Here is a 22,222-nt window from a genome sequence, read left to right on the forward strand (position 1 = left end):
ATATTTAAGATAAATTCTCTTAAAGCAAGTCTAACTTATATGTTGCTTCTCAAGTAAATGTATCTTGTTTTAAGGATTTTTAGACTATTTTAAATGGAAAACAAGATAAAAACACTTGATAGAAATAGTTTTTTGCAGTGAAATTCTTTACTGAATTAAACTTAATAAAAAACATTTTTCCCTTTAATTCAATTAATGTTATTTAGAGGTATTTTTAAAAGATGATTTTGTCCTCTTTATTGTTAGTAAGCATGTTTAATGCAACCTTTAAAGTCAGGACACAATGATTAACCATTGCAATAATTGCTGAATAGTCGAATAATCGTTCTAATAATCGTTAGATTAATCGATTATAAAAATTATCGTTAGTTGCAGCACTAGTGTACACCTGCTCAATGAAAAACGCCCTGAGATAATTCATGATGTCAGATGATTCATCAGTACATTAATGAAACTGACTTGACTTGATCAGAAAGCTTTGTAAAAAGGGGAGATTTGTGGTGAGAAATATGACAATTTGTAAAATTTGATTTAGTGTCAGTAGCAGAGAAGCTGTAGTCCTATGCATGAGATTGATGCTCTCACAGTGGAAGACACAGGTAAGCTGTGTGAATATGCAAACATGATCACATTAGTTACACTAAGCCTATAACAACTTTCTATGCCCAAGTGTTACTAGTGACCCATTATGTTTTAATCAAAAGATAGCCTAGTAAATATACAAAATGCCTAGAAAAATACAATTAATTACAAGGCTGTAGAGAACAATGCACTGTTGCAGACTTATATACTGAGGTTTTAATTACATTATTTTAATAGTCAGTCGTGAACTAAAGTGGGCCAGTCTAAGGCATAAAACTCCAGGGTCCCACTCAAGCCCTGACTAAGAGTCAAACATAAATCAAATAATAGCCAGTGGTGTAGTAGTGTCTGAAAAGGTGTTAAGATCCATAACACTCTTTTCCAATTATCTGTTGTCCAATGTTTCTTTGCCCACTCAAACCTTTTCTTTTTGTTTTTCTGTTTCAAAAGTGGCTTTTTCTTTGCAATTCTTCTCATAAGGCCTGCACCGCTATGTCTTCTCTTTACTGTTGTACATGAAACTGGTGTTGAGCGGGAAGAATTCAATGAAGCTGTCAGCTGAGGACATGTCTATTCTCAATCTGGAGTCTCTGATGTAGCTATCATCTTGTTTAGTTGTACATTTGGCCTTCCATATCTCTTTCATAGTGATGATGCCGTTTTTTTACATCAGTAATGTCCTGATATTTTGTGATCAGTTGCATGCCACTTTGGTGAATTAAAGTACCAATTTCCTTCAGAAACAGCAAAATCTGTATATTATTCCGCCAGTGTAATATAATATATATATATATATACAATTTACTCAACGGTGCTGCAGCATTTCGTTGTTAGATTGAAAAATGTACGGATCAAAAGAATACTCGTTGTCCCAGCGACCATACGTATTATCACATGTTTCAGGTGGACACATGCAAAATCCTAAGAAAGATAGATGGGCATATTAAATTTCACATAACATTACACTGAGGAGGCGATTAACTTTACAATGAGCCCACACACAATGTAACCAGATACATAGATCATTAGATAATAGACACGAAGCACACTATTACATATGGCCACCAGGACATGGCGCCAAATAAATTACACAGACTCGCTGAGACAAAAGGAACTCATTCGGTGAAATTTCATGACTAAATTAATATCTGCATGCTATGCAAACATTTAGTCATTGTTGTGTTTCATATGTAATTAGTTCGTATGTACAATTATTATTTTTTATTTGTTTGGAGAGGTTTTTCAAACATCAAGATAAATTCATGCTATAACTTTAGATTGATTTGTCAAATCAACATATTTTTCTCAGTTGAAGTGGACATGATTGGGAACAAAACGAAAGCAGTTTTCGGAGCAACCTTATTTACACCCAGAGATATATAATGTAAAATCAGAACAATAACAATACCAAATACTTGAACCTCCTTGTCCAATTAGGGCATGTTGTTAAAAAGTGCTGTTCAGTTTCCATTTGATTTTGTGTGCATTGGGGGCACATCCTCTCTTCTTTTGGTAGCCAGGTCTGTCTGTGTCTGCCTGTCTCTATGGCGAGGTTATTTTTTTTATATATATAAATCTCCACTTTCAGAATGTGACAAAGTGAAAGAGGAGATTTATAGTAAAACATTTATTTAAACATATCTGTTTCTGACCCACACCGATCATATTGCTTCACAAGACAGATTAAGCAATGGAGTATTGTGGATAACTTAAATGCTGCCTTTATGCAATTTTGGAGCCTAAAGGGCTGACAACCATTCAGTTGCTTTGTATGAATTTACAGAGCTGAGATTTTGTTCTAAAAATCTTCATTTGTATTCTACAGAAGAAAGAAAGTCATAGGATGATACAAGGGTGAGAAACTTTTTTGAAAATAGTTTATTTTCCAAAAGTCCACAGGCCCCAAAACCCCCATAGTTACAGAAATACTCAGTTACCTTTGAACTTGTTTTGATTGTCACAAGCAAATTTATTTTTGTAAATTGTTAGGGTAATTTACAAGTTCTTTCTCAATTGAAAGGTTTAAGAAATAATACAAATTATCAATATATTGTATTATAAAGCTTTTTATTTGATTTATAAACTGTAGAGCAAGTACATAAATGAGAAATATGTCTTGTTCCTGGAAAACTGATTTGAGCAGAATAGCTAGTATTCACAGATTTAAATGTAATCAAACAATGTTCTGATTTTACATGAGCTTTGTCTAAAGCCACAAAGAGTATGGCAAAAACAACAGCATTTAGTTTGGCCCTTCAGGAGCTTCGATGTATGCAATACAGTTGTCATAAAAATAAAAATTCTAGTAATAAAAGAAAGCAGTCGAGAGTGGTTAATGCAGCGTTATCTGTGCTTGTTTAAAGTCTGACTCTAGACTATGTTATTACCTGTAGTGTGTAGAAGGCAAGTAATACGGTTAGTAGTAACATTACAACACCAAAACTATGTAGATTTTTGACCTATTTATACACACACACACATATATATATATATATATATAAAATCAGACCTACTGTATTTGTAACTCATTGTGCATTTTTTGGCCAGCGGCTCATACTTTTGCCTACCAGAGTATAAAGTCTGGGTACCCAAATTATAGGTCGTTTTATTTCCAGCTCCCTGTTATCATAATTCATCAGAATCCATGTTATTACAAACATCCTTCTGAAACTACAATACTCCTGACGTACAGGTTTGCTTCTACAAAACCTAAAAAGAGAACTGTAAACCATGTAAAATGTATCTATGTTTAGTTTTGTAACACATAATGCAATGGCATCAAATAAAAAACATTTAGAGGGAAGAACACATGGAGAGATTCATCATCAACATGCCTTTCTGTATTCCAGTGTCCAAGGCCTGAGAACAATGAGATGCATTGTAACATAACGTCCAGCAGGTGTCTCCATCGTATGCAGAGTTCCTGCACAAGTTGTCATGTTTCCAATGCCATAGAGAACTGCACCCCACAAATTAAGTTCATGTTTGCACTTAAAACCAGCTCAGCAGTTTTAACGAATATGGGCCATCTCCTCCAAGAAGGGTGTCTTCATGCAGCCGGTGCAAAGCTGGTCCATCCAGAGAGGGGCTTCATGCTGAAGGGGTGTGCGGCGAGGGTAAAATGTGTAAGAGAGGTCATAGTTAAGCAGGCAGCTAATAGAGGCCATGTAGAGGTCAGAGAAACGGCACAGGCGGCGGGAGAAGTAGGTCGGGTTGTGGCAGGTACGGAATATGCTACCAAAGTGAGGGTTGAAGAGGTTCTTAGTGACTGCCCTGTACAAGGAATTTGGGAAACGTGTTACAGCGGCTATAGTTCTTGATCAGTTCAAACAAGTGATAATGAATTTAGCATTATCCCCTTTTTGAAACTCACCTTAGCTCCTCTCTCTCTTTGAGCCATTCTTCCAAAACCTTTTTGGACTCAGGATCTCGATACATCTGAAAACAAATATATAAATAAGCCATATGTCTAAAAACAATTTCTCTCCTACAGGGAAAAAGCTTTTGTTTCATATAACTTGTGTCTGGTCAAGCTCAAAAAACATATTCAAAGGAATTGTCCAACTTTAAGATGACACAAAGGGCATAAACTTCTCTCACATATATATATATATATATATATATATATATAAGGTTTTAAAAGTGGACCTTAATGAGCAGCAAGAATTATGGGGGTTCCCACAATTTAGGTGTCATGTTTCTTTAAAATCAGAAGACAAGTATGAGCATGTACATAATCATTGCTTTGAAACAATTATTACCAAAGCTTTGACAGAATGAGGTTGCATGCATTCTAGATTATGTAAACAAAGAAACCGATAACACCACGCTTGTCTCACATACAGGATCTAAATTTGGATACAAACACAGACCAATCAATCCAGATCAATATAAAGCGACTGGGTCTTTGCCAATCCTATCAAGTCAGTACTATGCAACAATATGGAGAGTATTAGCACATGTAATGGTGGAAATATTTTTTTCCCCCTCATTAAATCTAGAAATGTGTTCATAAATTTGGAAAACTGTCATCCTTAGGATTAAAACACTTGTTCTGTAGAAACTGCATAACATTAGTCAAATTGACAAATTTGTATGATTAAAATTATATATATATTTTCTTTAATATGTGAAAAAACAAATATATCACTTAAATTATTTTCCTATGTTAAACAGTGTTACTGAGGAGTTCACTGCCACGTTGCATACCTGCATGCGCTCCAGCATGCCGGTGAGCGCCTGCAACCAGGTGAGACTTTGAGCGTACTGCTCTGTGTTCACAACTTTCGTCTCCACTTCAAGTTCAGGCACAATCGCTCCTGTCCTCCAGCCATGTCGAAGCATCAGGTCCTTTAATGGCAAGATTAGTACGTTATTATGGGCAGGAGTCCACTTAAAATTTCAGGGTTACCGTTTGAAACTATTGAATATGGAAACTATAAAGTTTGGCCTATTTGGGGAGTACTTAATGTGTAATTCCTATTTTGGAAAAAAAGATTCAGATACATTTACTAATATTTTTTTCTAAATCGTTGAGCAATATGAAGCAGTAATGAGACATTGAGTGCGTTTACATGCACATCGTTATACTTAAGATCATGTAAGTACCATTAACGGCTCTCATTTATTGGGGTAATGTCATAAACAGTTTAAGCAAAAATCAGTCGGCACGTAGAATTTTGCCCATTAACCCAATTTTGTGACACCTTTCCTGGCATTCTTTTCCAATGTGCTCAAGTGTTGTATGAGTAGTAGTAGTATGAGCTGACTCACTGCCAAGTCACTGTAGAGATGATCTCCAAAGTAGAAAACCTTGGATCCCCGCCATCCTGTTAACTTCAGAAAGTCTACAAGGTTTCCCTAAAACAAGGCAAAACAAAGACAGTTTTGTATGTCAGCTACTAATGTTGATCTAAGTTTTCTTTTTTAGAAAATATGAGACAGCATTTTTTTGTCCATGACTCAGATTTCAGGAAGCTGCATGGCAACATTGCTTTGCACCAAATCTTATACAGCAGCCAGTAACTGCTTGCTGTTCTAAGGTTGCTGCCAGGGAAATTTCCCATAAGTCTTTCCAAACTGATTATGGTTTTTGACAAATGCTACTTTAACTTCATCTTCCCTGAGGCCATCCATATAGTTAAGCAATACTGACCTCTGTTCCGGCCAGCTGACTGTGTTTGAACATGCCTGACACCACTAAACAGTGTTAAATCGACTTTCCATTGAGACCAAAGTTGACCGTGCCACATTCTTTTCTACTTTTTCCCCATTTAAAGGGTAACTAAACCCTAAACCAACTTTTTTTAGTTAATGATCTGTAAGCATGGGGCTTTATTAGTACTGGTCATTGATTCAAGTAATTGTTTTGACATTTGTGTATAAAGTGTTTTAATTCTACAATATATGGTGTAAAAACGTCTGAGTGCTGCCCTCTTCAGGTTGAACAGTGGCTACTGCAGTTGAATTTTCCTATTGGCTGTTGCGGTACTTCGTGACGTAAGCAGTGACAGCTGACGTAAGCAGGTTCCAGCTCACCACGCCAGATTCATGTACATGTCGTCTTGCGACCGTGTGAGGAATAATAATAACATAGAGTCTGACAGCAGCTGTCAATTAATCCGTCACTACGAGTCTCAGGTGCCCCCCGCTCAGCCCCGCACTCGGTTCGTTCCCTCTATCCCCGCCGGGCTCTGCCCACTTTTCCTGCATTTTCAAATATTTCTAGTGGGTGGAGTCAAACTCTGAGCAGGTGTTTAGTTACCCTTTAAAGAGCTAAATGAAGCGCACAAGTCATTCTGCAATTCAAAGGATCAACTAGTTGGAAATACTAGGCTTATTCTTACTCGGACAGGAAAACAAGCTACACACAGTTTTAACCAACATCAAGTAGAGGTCCAATATGTAGGCCAAATGTTGCAGTAATTCTAAATGAATTACCTAAATATATTTGTAATCCCTGACTTAATCCAGACATGAGTCAGCATTGATGACATCTACTGACAATTGTGAAACTAAAAGCTTCACAGCAAACCAGATAACTACATACACTGGTCATCCTAACCCTCATATTCTGTTGCAATTCCCTTTACGTCCTTTATGTTTGGGGTCCCAAAGACCTTAATACAGCATACGTAATAATATTTATTATTATTATTTATCTACATTACAAGACAAATCTACATTACCTGTTTGTAGATCTGTCCCTTATTCAAACTCTTGATCCTATCCCACTGCAAGTCTCCATTGCTGTCCAAACGTCTGAATGGTCTTTAAAATTAAGGTAGAGATACATAAAAAATTACCATGGGGATATTTAGGATAACCTGAAGTTACAGAAAAATGTATTGGGAATTGATACTTTGCATCATCTCTTCCAGAGGACACAATGAGTAATTTTAGCCCATTTTACTTACTTTACACAGTCATTGAAAAAATGTGGTTTGTCAGCTTGAACAATGACAATGTCAAAGAATTCCCTCCAGTCCTTTCCAACCATGTATTTCATGCCTTTGTCACTGAAAATATATTAATCAAATAAATATATGAGAAAATAAATTGGAATCGGAATAGAATTTGAATATGGTCTTTACTCAGATAGTCTCAAAGTAGGTAAAGTGACCTCTATATGATGTTTAAACTGCTTATACTATATACATTAAAATACAACAACTCTACTATGAGAGCCTTAATGAATTTAGCTACTAAATATGAATGGCACAACCATGGGGAAACTCACACAAAGCTGAAAGGGCTGTTTGTAATTAGGAAAAGTTTCTTCCCATGGCTGGCCAGTCGGTGTAGCACAGCATATGTCTCATCTCCTCTGAGAATGTATTTCTCTGGGGATAGAATAAGGAAGGAAAGGGGGTTAACAAGGGACAGAAAATAAGAGGTCCATTTCAACGGTAATCTATTCTATGCTAACTAAAATCAAATCGGCCATTTCTGCTGACTAAAATATATTTCATAAAGATATGATCAAATCTGTTTTTCCTGTTTGTCTAAAACTTATTTATCTTGTAGAGGGACATCTAAAGATAAGGATTTGCAGGTTCCATGTTGTCCACAAGATACAACAAGTATTACAAATACAAATTAGACTGGGCAAACCCAACAGAACAGTTTGCTTCAGCTCCTATTCTCTAGAGAAGTCAGATTACGCAACAGTGCGTTATGAAAACAAAGACTGCTCTCCACCTATACAGACCATACAAATGCTCAGACTGGTTCTGAGAAAGTCAATTCAAGTCTTATTCAAGGGGAGTCTTACTTTTGCTGTGCTTTCAGGTATATACACAAGCCTTTTTGTGCTTTGGTTTCAGACAAATACTTATACCATTTTGTACCCTCTGTGAAGTATATGCTGGTATTTGGGCAATGCATATGGTAAATAATTGCTCATACTCACCGAGATCCTGCATAATCCACTTGTACATGTATCCTTTGATATGCACCATTCCAATTGCATCCTGCAAAAACAAATTTTGTGTGTCAGCTCACCTCTCAAATGATAATGGGGAAACTTCACCATGAGCCGATTCATTCCAGATGGAAACAATCTTAATGCTACACAATGAGTATGTTATTGTGAAGCAGTGCTTGAAAGGATCGTTCATCCAAAAATGAAAATTCTCTCATCATTTTCTCATTTACTTACATGACATCCCAGATGTGTTTGACTTTCTTCTGCAGAACACAAAGATTTTTAGAAAAATATCTCGTCTCTGCAGGTCCTTTCATTGCTAGTGGATGGTGACCAGAATTCAAAAAGCTCCAAAAAGGAGATAAAATCAGCATAAAAGTAATCCATGAATCTAAAGCGGTTTAATTAATGTTGACTGAAGCGATCAAGTTGTGAAGTTTTGGGTGAGAACAGACCAAAATATAACTCCATTTTCACTGTGTAATCAAGCTTGAAATCCTGATCATGCCAAGAGACTGCAATACCAAGATGTAATGTGAAAAAGCAATTATATACAAAATAGTTTATATTCTCACCCAAAATCGATTAGATCACTTCAGAAAACATTGATTAAACCACTGGAGTCTAATGGATTACTTTTATGATGACTTTATCTCCTTTTTGGAGATTGAAAGGTCTGATCACCATTCACTTGCATTGACCAACAGAGCGGAGATATTCTTCTAAAATATTTGTGTTCAGCAGAAGTATACACCAGAAGTATACACATCTGGGATAGCATTATTGAGCGAACAATTCCTTTCAAGTACAATAGTGTTGCAAATAATTTTATTTATGGACTGACACAAAAACAGCAGAACTACTTTCTCTTTTACATCCCATTTTTTCCATTTTCCTTGGTATTATTTTTTTCTTTGTTGGTCAGAGAGTTCCATTACAATACTGTAGAACTTTTGAGAGCTTTACTTTAATCTGCTGCCAGGTTTCCAGTTCCTCTGACAGCTTACGTACCTACACGCCTCCACGAGTACAATCTTTTCTACCAGAGCTGACAGATCTCAATTCAAAAATCTGCATTCGAAAGATAAACAAGTTCAACCCTAAGATTCTACGTCCTGAAAAACTCACAATTCAATGTGTTAACAAGTCAAGACTATATGCTAACTGCAAAGTCATTGTTTTGTTCATACGAACACATTTTGGATTTCTGAAAATATAATTTTTATCCGTTTTTCAACATTTTCATCCTTTTCCATCTTCTGCTAGTCAGCAAAACGTCCAAGTAAAGGAAAGTAAAAGGGGTGGGAGAGTGGGGCTGAAAAGAAGAACTGAAAGCAAAGACTACACTATTCTGGCAAACAGACACAAAACAGCAAGTTTCCCTGTAACCCAATTCAGGACCACCGTGATCCAAGCTGAATGAAAACTAATCAGTCAACAGTGCTTAACAACAGGCAGAAGAATGAAATGCCTCAGCTAAATGACAATTTACAAAACAACTGACAAGAAACAGCTCTCACAGATTTAAATTACAAAAGCAGTTTGTAAACTATTCCCACAGTCTGTAAAAACAGGCTGGCTTTATTGTGCAAATTCACTAACAAGCTTTATGATCATCAAGAACGCAAGTTGAATCACGATTAAAAAAGGCATGGCATACTGACTTATTTAAAACTTACCGAAACATCTTTGTAGAGATGCACAGGGTCGTACTCAATGTCGTTTGAGATGAAGTAATCATTTGCAGCAGCCAAAAGAGTCATCTCAGAAATGGAGAAAACATCCATAAACTGCTTCATCATGGGACCCTAATGCAAGATTTGTATGAAAAAGAATGAGTCACATGTACTTCACAACAAAGATGAATAAAAATGTTGCATGCTTGCACTAGAAGTTGGAAATACCGATGAGTTTAACCCATAACAATGTTTTTTTTTTTTATTTAACATTTAAAAGAATTATAGAGATTCTCACAATCTTTTCATTATATTTTTGTCTTTTGCAATTATTAGATGAGGATTTTTAAAAACCATTTAAATTCAGACATATACAGTGGTTCTTAACTTGATATGCTTGTTTTACACAACAACCAAACACAGTACCAAAATTTTGTTGTTCCCCTTTGTACAATAATATCCATAAAATCAAACATCGACAATTTTGTAAAAACAAATTGCATTGTAAAAATCTCACATTATAGCCTGTACGAATCAATGGGATGTGCTTTTATTTTGCGCAGTGTGTCAATGTTTTATTATTTGCATTTGATAATTTCTATTTACTTTAATTGAAATTAGCACCAATTTGTGAACCAGTTTGCCCCAGTCAATGAAAAGAACAATTCACTCATAAATCAGCTATCAGCTTTTGAGCAAGTTTTACTCTACCTAAGAGCTGATTAAACATTTTATATTTATTATAAACATTTCTATTACTTTTAACATTTTATTCATTTCCATGACTTTTCCCAAGCATGAAAAACACTAGGTTTTGCTTGGTTTCCAAAACAACTTAAAAGGAATATTCTGGGTTCAAAACAAGCTAAGCTCAATAGACAGAATTTGTGACATAATTGCTGCAAAAAATAAATTTTATATCCCTAATTTTCTATAAAAAAAGCAAACATCGAGGTTACAGTGAGGCACTTACAATGGAAGTTAATGGGGCCAATTTTGCAGGGTTTTAAGGCAGAATTGTAAAGCTTCTAATTTTATAAACTGTTAAAACTCATGTATTTTTTGAGCAGTCAAGTTGTTTAAATTGTAATTTTTACAGTTGTTTTAGGGTTTGTTGACAATACATAGCAATGGGTTTAGGGATTGGCCCCATTCACTTTCATTGAACTGGAACCCAGATTTTTGTTTTTATTAATTTAAATAAAATAATTTTTGTGGTAATAAATTTTATCCCATATAAATGCTATTGATTGAGCTTAACTTGTATTGAGCCCAAACTATTTAATACTGAAAAATAGCATTTTTGTTTTAGATATATAACATACTCTCCCTCATGGTGTCCGAGCACACAAAATCAGATCAGAGCTGACAGGGTGGTACCGCTTTACCCCCATTGACCTCTTAGTAATGAGGCACAAGAATGTAAGCATGCCAATATCTCCATGTAAACACTTGCCCTCTCAAGTGTAAAATTGACAGATGAAATCAGAATATGAACACATAATAAAAGTTAATGTGGAACAACCACCTTCCCGTAGAATCCACTGACTTGGTGGAGGGGAACGTGATTCGAACCTCCATAAAGTTGCATGACCTCCTCATCAGGGACGGCCTTCAGACCCCTGGGTACAGGAGAAATAAACCCTTTGATGATGCATCAATCTTTTTCGAACAGTTCGACAGGCTGATTTGAGAAAATTAGGGTTGATTTACCTATAAACTGTGCCCAGCTGGATGTAATGGAAGGCATCAATTTTCATCAGAAGACCCTGTAGCATAGAGAAAACTGTTTAAATTAAGTTACAGCTCAAGTAAAGCAATGCTATATAAAACTATACCCCATGTTTAACGCACCTTCTGGATGTCATAGTGAAGGCCCCGTGTTGCAAAGTTGGGAATGTAGTCATACTTGCCGATTCCCTCAGGATACTAGTAACAGAGGACACAACAATCCTTACTAATACCAAACATGCCAACCTTTAACCTTCCTCCACATAATGCCATTATAGCCAGATCCCCATCATTGAACCAATACATTGCATTAAATCTTTAGCGCACAACATAAGGCCTAAAGTCATGTGTCATTCGGCATTGGTCATGTGTTAAGACTTTCTTTAGATTCGATTATGCGCGTCTTTTTTTTTTGTTTGTTAATGTATCTTTACCTCAAACCAACACTTCATATTATTAAAGCTGAAATGTGTAACTTTTTTAATGTTAAAATACTTTCTCCTATCTATAAGTAAATATAAGAAAGCTATCGTAGGTTAATTTTCCTTAAAAACCTATCTCTGTGGCGTTATAAGATTCCTCTGTTTGTTTGAAGCAAGGATTAGGATTAGGGATGGGGCAGGGTAAGGGCACCTGCTGCCTGCCAGGCATACATCTGGGCACCTTTGTACTAGGGCCGGGTATTGATAGTTATTTCCTGGATCGATTCTGATTTACAAGCTCTTGATTCGATATCGATTCATTTGGATTTTTTCAGTTATATTGTCCATTTTGCTTACACATAAAATAAATTCTCTCCCAGCTAATGCAGTTAATTATAAAAGGGACCTTCTAACTAGGTATATTAAGAAAATGTTAATTTTACCATTTCAATTTTATTAGTTTCTCATAATTTTGATCACATTTTACCTTATTAAAAATTAACAAATCCATGTATTCAGTTAATAAATAGGATATCATATTCAAAAAAATTATATTTTGTTACAAGTTTTCAGTTAAATTGCATAATTTGTACAGTTTACAATAGTTACATTGATTTGATGAACGTGTTAAAAAACAGCATTTCTGTAAAGAAATGTAAATGAGTACATCTGTAAATGAGCGCATGTCAACGAGAGAGACTCCAATGGCTTTATCTCATCTGTGGCGGATAATGATTACATTTTTATTTTTTGTTGTTTTTGATCAACAACTGACTGCAAAGAACAGAAAGGTTATTAAAAGAAACATAATTCATTGACAAATCGGTCACATGGATCCCGTCTTTGGACACACTTTTACTCTCAACATGCAGTGAAAGGATCTAGCTGCTGAATACTCCACCACTATACTACATAATGAATTCACTGGTGAGTGAAATCTGAACATTTACCAGCCAGTAGCGAAAATATATACATTTTTAGTTGCATAGCGTGAAATTTGTTTGCAAATACGAGTGATTTCCTCGTATTTGCAAACATGTCCACCTTGGCACTGGCAGAAAATAGCATCTCAGGGTGAAAATAGCTAACGTGATTTCTTAAGTTAGTGGTATTCCCTATCTTTTTTATTTGTGTGTGACATGCTTTATACACAGCATGTGTCTTGTCCAGTTCGTGCTTACCAGTTTGTTCATAAAAGCCAAAATATGCCCAGACGCCGGCTTTTAAAATAGTCATTTTTTTATTACTCGCTTTTGTGTTTCTCCTCCCTCCGCCATTTTATCCTAGCGCAACAAGCACGTATGTGACGAATGATGTCAGAGAAACGTCGGTAGGCTACGATCAACTATGGTCTATTACTGCATCGATGCAGAATTGTCCACGTCCGCACAGCAATGCATCGTAGAAACAATTTCACCAACCCTATTGTGCATGGGGTAAAAGATCGATCTTGAGATTTAAGAACTGATATCATTCAAATGAAGATTGTAATTAATTGGAAAATTGATATTTTTACCCAACACTCCTTTGTACAATGGGCACTCTTTTACTGGTGTGTGAGAACTGGAGACTCCAGATGGACAAGTAATGTCTTTTTTTTAAATTAATTATTATTCATTTTAATCTCAACTTTTCTTTTTATAAACCACATTTAGAATAAAAAAAACATATGCAGTTCAGCACTCAAATCTGAAATCTGAACTTTTATGTAGCCAATATTAGGCTATATTAATTTTACAGAATTTTTGAAAATGCATTTTAACAAGATGTTAAAAGAAAATATTGGCAATAGATGCGCTGCTTTCGGAAGAGGGAACATATTTTAATGACAGGGAAGCTTTCTTGGCTTGTGATATTTTCGATTCCCAAAGGACCTCTGCTTGGAATTGTGTTCTATTACAGAAATTACGTTCTGAGGTAAAAGAAAACATTCAAATACAGATTATCTGTGATGCGCACTTGACTCTGGCTGACGTAGAATTGCCTGTTAAAACAGATGCAAATAGTACTAAACAGTAGTCGTAAACCATTGCAAAGACTAGTGGTCAGCTATCTGCAAACGTCTTGTTAGAAACATAGTTTCTGAACGCACACAAGTGCAGCACTGCAAAAACTAGGCATAAAATGCTATTTACCAGTTATCCTGACGCAAAAGGCAATGACAACCCTGTTCGTATATAAAAAAAATATATAAAAAAGACCATATGTTGTTTATTTAGGCTGCGATCTAATTATGTCAGATAGTGTTTTACACTGCATAAATATTTTCCTTAATAACCATCTTTAATTTGCTTCCAGAAAAAAAAAACTTAAATTAAGAAAATATAAATACTATTTATTTTAATTACCAGAGAAGCAAAATTGCATAAGTACGGATTATGCTTAATTTATGCTAAATGTAAATAGATCTACTTTAAGATGTTTCGAAAATAAAACAAGACAAACTATTTTAGCAGCAGCGTCTATTCACGTTCAGGCTTCAGTGCGTTTTATCATCTATTTCCCTAGTTTCTCGAACAGCAGTATCGCGTGTATAGATGGAACTATGCTTGTATGGTAATTATATGTAGAATTGGTTATGCATAGTTAAAACAGGCGTTGTAAACTCCATATATTGTTATTTCGGAGAGGAGACGTCGTGGAGAATGAAACAAATACAATTTTCCGCCAACTGGGATTTAAGGGAACTTTGCGTATGTTCTGTCGTTTTACATATGAAAACTTCTGACTTTTGTCCGTACGCAAACTTTTATTATTAAATGTACTTAAAGTTTTATACACGAGGTCCCGGGTGTCTCGAGACGCATTTTAAAAACTTTAATGTTCTTAAGGCGTCTAAAAAAAACGTTGCGCGTGCTGCCGAAAAAAACTAAAACAAAAAACAGCAAGACGAGGACCAACGGTCAAAGACGTCAGTCTAGCGCACGTTTACACAGAAAAACGTATCGGTTACCTAACGTAACCTCGGTTCTCTCTAGATGAGGGAACGAGTATTGCGTAAGCTAGCTTACGCTACGGGAAAGATTCATCTTTTCTGAGATATTGAAGCCAAAAAATTATCCTTAATTTTGTATCCATTGTCAACGCAGTGCGGCAGCTGCAGACCTTGAGCGGGCTAGCTAGCGAGCTCATTGGTTGCTCTGCGGCAACTGCTGCAGCCTATAGACGAGCTTGGGCTGAACTCGCGATCCAATGAGAGGCGTCCGCGCTCACTGCATCAAAGCCCGCCAAAAAGGGTGTGACTAGAGTGCATATAAGCGTAGTTCGTAGGCTGGAACCCTGGTTTTCATTGACTGAAGCGAAAAGTCGCTCGTGGAAGCGAAAAGTCGCTTCCCTCATCTAGAGAGAACCGAGGTTACGTTAGGTAACCGATACGTTCTCTTATGAGAGGTTCTCTCGTATTGCGTAAGCTAGCTTACGCTACGGGAACCCATTGTCAACGCCGTCGCGCCAAGCATCCACTGTATGAGCCCCAGGGAATTAAGGGGAACCCGGGAGCCCTTATGAGTGGGGAAATAAGATTTGGCCGGCAAGAATGCGGGTCAGTGTTTGTGTAATATATAAGCACATAGTGGGAAGGAAACGACAGAGCGGTGGTGCCGGTCTGTGTGGAATGTGTCCCATCAGTGCAGCTCACCAGGGAGCTGTAGCGTATTAAACCGCTAGTAGTTTTGCCTGCAGAGCGGGCACTTCCATATTGTAAAATCTGACAAATGTGGAGGGGGAAGTCCATCCCGCTGCCACACATATGTCGTGAATGGGAATCCCGCTGGACCATGCCCACGAGGATGCCATGCCTCTAGTGGAGTGAGCCCTAATGCCCAACGGGCATGGCAGGTCTTTTGACGCGTATGCAGCAGCAATAGCGTCCACTATCCATCTAGATAGTGTCTGTTTTGAGGTGGCGAGACATTTGGTGCGCCCTCTGAACGAAACGAAAAGCTGCTCAGAGCGTCTGAAAGCGGCGGAGCGCACGGCATACAATCTCAGTGCTCTGACTGGGCAAAGGAGATTGGCGTCGCGTTCGCTATCGGATGCTGGTAGCGCCGATAGGGAAATGACCTGTGCTCTGAAAGGAGTACCGATCACCTTGGGAACATAGCCGTGTCTAGGTTTTAAAATGACTTTGGAGTCACTTGGTCCAAACTCAAGACACGCAGCGCTGACAGACAGCGCGTGAAGGTCTCCCACACGTTTGACTGATGACAGGGCAGTCAGAAAACGGTTTTGAGTGAAAGGTATTTCAAATCCATGGATTGAAGTGGTTCGAAGGGGGGCTTTCATAGTTTCGAGAACTATAGAAAGATCCCAGATAGGAACCGATGGAGCGCTGGGGTTCATCCTTCTAGCTCCCCTAAGGAAGCCGGATGACCAGTTCGCTTTTTCCCCATGACTGGCCGTGCAGGGGTTCAGCTGAACGCCGCAACGGCTGCCACATACACTTTCAGCGTGGATGGGGATCTGCCCTTATCCAGCAGCTCTTGTAGAAATACGAGCAGCGACGACACCCCACACGTCCGCGGGTCCAGGTCTCTGTCGGTGCACCATTTTGAGAACACAGACCATTTTGACGCATAGAGTCTTCTTGTGGAAGGGGCTCTAGCGTGTATAATGGTATTTATTACTCCTTCTGGCAGAGCGACGTGTAGTCGTTGATCACCCACGCATGCAGCGCCCAGCGCTCTGGGTGGGGATGCCAGATTGTGCCGCAAGCTTGAGAGAGGAGATCTGCTCTCACTGGGATGGGCCACGGCGCTGTCAGCGACAGCTGCGTAAGCTCCGGGAACCATGTCTGATTCTCCCAACGCGGGGCTATGAGGAGCACCGAGTGACGCGTTTCCCTGATCCTCTGCATTACCTGTAGCAATAGCGAGACGGGGGGAAGGCATAAAGCGGGCACCTGGGCCAGCGCGTCCTCGCTTTTTGAGAAAAATATCGGGCAGTGAGAGTTCTCTTCTAACGCAAAGAGGTCTATCTCTGCTCTGCCGAATAGGTGCCATAACGTCTGGACTGTTTGAGCGTGCAGGGACCATTCCCCTGGGGAATATTGTCTCTGGACAGTCTGTCCGGCCGCCGCTCAGGTGGCCTGGCACGCGCGCCGCCCTCAGCGAGCGCAGGTGGCACTGGGACCAACTCAGTATGCGTCCGCCAGATGGAAAAGGTTCCTGGATCTGACACCGCCCTGACGGTTTAGGTAGGATACCACAGATCTGTTGTCCGAACGGACCAGGACGTGGTGACCCTGAATGACCGGGAGAAAGCGACGCAGCCGCACTCGACCGCTATCATTTCCAGACAATTTATGTGAAGGAGCTTTTCCTGAACTGACCATAGGCCGAAAACCGGAGAGCTCTCGCGAGACCGCGCCCCAACCCGTGTTGGACGCTGCCTGTCGAGATGACTTTTCGGGCAGATACAGCTCCCATTGTCACTCCTCGCTGACACCACTCGCCACTGTCCAAGGCTGCAGAGCTGAAATACAGGTCTGAGTCACCTTGATGGGCTGGCGGCCTGTGGCCCAAGCCCGGCGAGACGCTGGTGCTTAGCCAATGCTGAAGCGGGCGATGTGCAGTAAACCCAGCTGAAGTACTGCTGCGGCTGAGGCCATGTAACCTAGCACTCTCTGGAATTTCTTCAGAGGCGTGAGGCTGTTCATCTGAAAAGATACGGCTAGTCGCTGAACACGGCGCCGACGCTGTGTAGATAAGCTGAGCCGCCATTGCCACGGAGTCTAGTTCTATCCCAAGGAAGGAAATTGTCTGACTGGGCTGTAGTGAGCTCTTGGTCCAATTGACTGCAAGACCCAAACTGTTCAGATGGCTGAGGAGAACTGACTCTGTGAGACAGAAGCTCCATATGTGACTGAGCCATAATCAGCCAGTCGTCCAAATAGTTCAGAATTCGCAAACCCCGACTCCGCGAGGGTGCGAAGCCGCGATCCATGCACTTCGTGAAAATACGGGTGCTAAGGACAGGCCGAACGGAAGGACGGTGTATTGATAAACCTGGCCGCCGAGGCTAATCTCAAGAATGGCCTGTGACGGGATTTATCTGAATCTGAAAGTATGCATCTTTCAGATCGAGAGAAAAAACCAGTCCCCTGGCGTACATGCGCGAGGAGTTTCCTGATTGTAAGCATTTTGAACGGTCTTTTGCAAGCACCTTGTTCAAAACCCTGAGATCTAATATGGGTCTGAGGCCGCCGTCTTTCTTGGGAACAAGAAAATAACGGCTGTAAAGCCCCGACTCAGCTCAGAGAGGGTGGCACTTTCTCTATGGCCCTTTTGCACAGAAGGCTTGCTATTTCTGAACGAAGCATGCACGCTGCTTCCGTGTTCACAGTGGTTTCGAGCCAGCTCTGAAGCGAGGAGGGCGGCGATCGAACTGTAGCAAATAGCCCTGTTGTATTGTGCTTAACACCCACTTGGATATCCCTGGAATAGCTTCCCACGCTTTGAAGCGTAACGCTAGAGGGTGAATGGCCAATTCGCTCTGATTGCCGCGACACAGAGCTGAACAAAATGTGTGAGCACGCTTAGTGTGTTTATGCATGATTGCTCGCAGACAGCATGAACAGGCTGTTTTGTGAGTGACTTCCGATTGGAATGAATGGGGAAAGAGTCACATCTGTTACGTGATGCTAAGCATAGTCATGGGCACGGGACTTACACACAGAGGAATGTTTGCTGGCCGTGTAACAGAGCGGGCAGAGAATGGGCGCCGCGACGTATTCGTGGGCGATTTATTGACTCTAGCGCTCAAGCCGTTCAGTAATCGCTTTATGTGAGCGTGCTCTGGTGGGGACACGAGACATGCAGTGCTTGTGTGCAGAAGTGAACACTGGATTGTGGGCACGCTTTCTACACATAGGGCTGGTCGTGTGACAGAGCGGCCAGAGAATGGGCGCCAAGACGCATTTGTGGGCTTTCATTGACTCTGACGCTCGAGCGGTTCAGTAATCGCTTTATGAGAGCGTGCTCTGATAGGGGCACGGGATGTGTTATGCTTGTGTGTAGGGGCTGAACACAGGGTTGTGGGCACATTTTCTACACATAAGACATGTTTGCTCTTTACAAGATTTATTTGGGTCGCCGTGAAAACGGCGTTTGAGTGCAGGCAAGCGGGCAGTGTCACCGGCTTGTTGGCTGCTAAATTCACCACTGCAGTAGCCTGAGAGAAGGGGACTGACAGGGGCTAAGCTTTGATGGTGGTCCGCCGCGGCGGACTGAGCCGCCGCTTGTTCAACAAAGCTAGGAGGACTTCGGTTGTTCAGGTTTCAACGCAATCTTAGGCCGAGGCCGCCGGGGCGGTGGTCTACGGCGGCTGTCTGAGCGCGATCTGGGGCAGCCGCCCTGTCGGCGCTGGGAAGTCTGGCTTTGTTGAGCTGGGCGCTGTGAAGATGCTCGTGCAGGAGGCTGGTTACGTGGCGGCCTGCATAGGAGCTAGCGGCGAGGCAGGAAGAGATTCATGGCTTGGGTGGCTTTCTGGACTTCGAAAAACGGTCAACAATGCCACTTACCACGGAACCGAAGAGACCGGACGGAGAGAGCGGCGCTTGAGGAACGTGGAGCTCAGTTTCTCCCATGTCGGCTAGCGTTAGCCACAGGTGTCTCTCGGTTACAGTCAGCGAGGCCATGCACTTCCCTATAGCTTGGGCTGCAGCTTTGGTGGCGCTGAGGGCGAGGTCCGTCAGCGCCCTTAGATCTGTAACAGCCTCTGGGTGCCTGCCTCTCTCATCCCACTCCCGAGAAGGTCCGCTTGGAGGATCTGCAAGACGGCCATGGAATGCAGAGCAGATGCGGCTTGGCCGGGCGGCGGAATAGGCGCGCCAACACAGGCGGAAGTAGTTCTGCAGGCCTTAGACGGGAGCACTGGTTTAGACCGCCATCTCGCGGAGGGCGGGCAAAGGTGTGCTGCTACCGAATCCTCGACCGGGGATGGAAGAGTAGCCCTTCTGGCGGCGCCGCCCACTGAAGCGAGAGCGGTGGAGACGTGGGATCGAAGTCCTGGCCGAGAGAGCGCTGCTCCACGATTTAGAGAGCTCGGCGTGGAGTTCGGCAGGAAGGGAGCGCCCGGCCGCTGGCGCCGCTGTGACGGCTTTGAAGAAAACAGCCATCGAAGTCTGTTGGGAGCCTGCTCAGGGGCGGTGACCACTCGAGCCCGAGGCGGTCGACAGCCTGTGTGAGGAGGCGATCAGTTCCCCTCGACCGGCGCTGGTCCTGCTGGATTCCTGGGCCGTTGAGGAGGCTTGTGACCACTCCTCGCGGTCCGAGCCATGATGGAACAGCAGCCTTTGTCCTCCACCTCGCTCTCGAGGTGGCAGCAGTGCGCCACTCGGCGGCAACCGCTGGCCCCGGGGCGGGAGGGTGAACGCGATGCTCGAGGGAGGGGCTCCGGCGAGACAGTCGCTTCTAAAACCGGTTCCGCAGCCTTTGGGAGCGGCGCTTCCGCGCGGGCGAAACAGAAGGCGTGCGGCAGCTCCGCTTTTGCATACTTTGAGTCGAGCCCGCAGGGTCGACATCGAAGCTCCTCGCAGAGGTCGCATCCGCCGTCAGCGAGGGCGAGCTCTGCATGCCCCAGTCCCAGGCAGAGAGCGCAGATGATGTGTCGGTCTCCGGCGCTGAGAGGAGCGCGGCATGAGCCGCAGGAAGTGCGAGGCATCTTTAAAAAGACGCCGATACTCTTTTGTGAAGTTCGCTGAGGAACTTAGCTTGCTCTAAAAGGATACGCCGCCAGATGGCGTAGCTCGCAGGATGGCTGAAGGTGGCGAAGACGGCCGGCTTCTTCGAGCTGTCCACGCTTGCTAGATGCCCCTCGAACGGCGACGCGGCTTCCAGTTCAGAGATGCTAAGAGCTTCGCTGAAGAGATGAAAATCAGGGTTCCAGCCTACTGAACTACGCTTATATGCACTCTAGTCACGCCCTTTTGGCGGGCTTTGATGCAGTGAGCGCGGACGCTTCTCATTGGATGCGAGTTCGCTCAAGCTCGTCTATAGGCTGCAGCAGTTGCCGCAGAGCAACCAATGAGCTCGCTAGCTAGCCCGCTCAAGGTCTGCAGCTGCCGCACTGCGTTGACAATGGATACAAAATTAAGGATAATTTTTTGCCTTCAATATCTCAGAAAAGATTAATCTTTCCCGTAGCGTAAGCTAGCTTACGCAATACGAGAGAACCTCTCGTAAGAGAACAATTACAACAGCACAGCGAGACGCGAAACCGCGTTCCGCCCTTAACAGACACTATTTGCACATTACTTTTCTCAGACCTTGTAGTGCTGAACAAGAAATTCTCGCGCCTTGTTGTAGATCATCTCATCCAGCGAGCTGGAATAAAGCGCGAGTGTGTAATCATAGTCGAAGCCGTAGATGTCCACCTCTTCCAGATTAACTTCATTATTAGCGTAGATGTTGGAAGGGTTTAGCAAATTGCATACCCCAGGAGGAATAAGATCTGTGGAGACAGACATAAAATGTAATTCCATGCAATATTTCTGATGTTTGTTAACAAATATACCATTGCACCCACTGTTTCTGGAAAAATGCACTAGAATACAGTTATTTTTACTGCTGTAAAATAATAATAAATAAAATAATATGACTGTCCTTTAAAACGTATTGGAACTTTTTGCACAATTGTTGGGGGGGTATTTTAATTGGTACATTTTAGTCTGGGGTAACAGTGCACATAATTATTATTCAAAGTCTCTAACACCTTAAATGAATGTCGATCATGCATTGAACTGGAAGCCCTCTGTGCTGCCAAAAATGACGGAGAGTTGTTTACAAATTTGCCAGAGGCCAGCGCTTTTCTGGGGCGTGTGAAGAGGACAAAAAGTTCTGCCATGATGACTACAGAGTCTATGGGACATCACATACAAGCATTTCAAATCCAGATTAAATAAACATACCGTGCACGAGTCGTTTCATCTCGTTGTATCTTCCCCACAAATACGTTTTACTGTTTATCTGAGGGGCCGTTGAAGAAAATGCCCTGCCAGATTTGGTGAGCGATTCGTCGCCTCTATTTTTCCCCACGATGTGGTGTCTGTGCGATGTGACTGTGGCTGCAACGGGGTTATTGTTAGCAGCTACGTTTTTCGTCGGTCCACAGTTCTGTCCGTCTTTGCAGCATTTTTGTCCGTGCATTGTTGAACCAGCCGAGGAGAAGCCTCCACATGCACAGGCAGGGATATTAAATCCTGCACAAAGCGCAACTCTGCAACTAGAGCTTCTTTGCCACACTGCATGGCTCAGATTGCCTAATCTTTTGCTAGCCATGCTTACACTATATTAGTTCTTTATACAAATGTAAATCCCTCAGTTTAAGTTGTTTACCCCTTTCATTCGTACTCGCCCCTCGTGTTAAATAAAGTCCCGTCTGTCTGT

General features: G+C 41.5%; 1 protein-coding gene across 1 annotated transcript; it reads right to left on the reverse strand.

Moving 5' to 3' along the window:
* Window positions 1–2,479: 2,479 nt before the first annotated feature.
* LOC127621008 (5'-nucleotidase domain-containing protein 2-like) lies at window positions 2,480–22,222 on the reverse strand. Its single transcript, XM_052094415.1, has 14 exons — window positions 21,745–22,222; window positions 21,103–21,287; window positions 11,539–11,613; window positions 11,398–11,453; window positions 11,213–11,306; window positions 9,688–9,816; window positions 7,994–8,054; window positions 7,322–7,424; window positions 6,999–7,100; window positions 6,771–6,852; window positions 5,356–5,442; window positions 4,792–4,932; window positions 3,956–4,020; window positions 2,480–3,855 (listed from the first exon to the last, which is right to left on the reverse strand). Exons 1-14 carry the CDS (start codon window positions 22,112–22,114, stop codon window positions 3,594–3,596), a joined length of 1,812 nt encoding a protein of 603 aa, XP_051950375.1. The 5' UTR covers window positions 22,115–22,222; the 3' UTR covers window positions 2,480–3,593.

Source organism: Xyrauchen texanus, chromosome 27 (genome assembly GCF_025860055.1).
Source record: "Xyrauchen texanus isolate HMW12.3.18 chromosome 27, RBS_HiC_50CHRs, whole genome shotgun sequence".
Taxonomy (NCBI): Eukaryota; Metazoa; Chordata; class Actinopteri; order Cypriniformes; family Catostomidae; genus Xyrauchen; species Xyrauchen texanus.

Coding starts and splice junctions, on each gene's coding strand:
- LOC127621008 (XM_052094415.1), bottom strand. CDS start 22,114: ATGGCTAGCAAAAGATTAGGCAATCTGAGCCATGCAGTGTGGCAAAGA. Junction 11,614..21,102: donor TTCTTGTTCAGCACTACAAG/GTCTGAGAAAAG, acceptor CTCTGTTACTAG/TATCCTGAGGGAATCGGCAA. Junction 9,817..11,212: donor TCAGTGGATTCTACGGGAAG/GTGGTTGTTCCA, acceptor ATCTTGCATTAG/GGTCCCATGATGAAGCAGTT.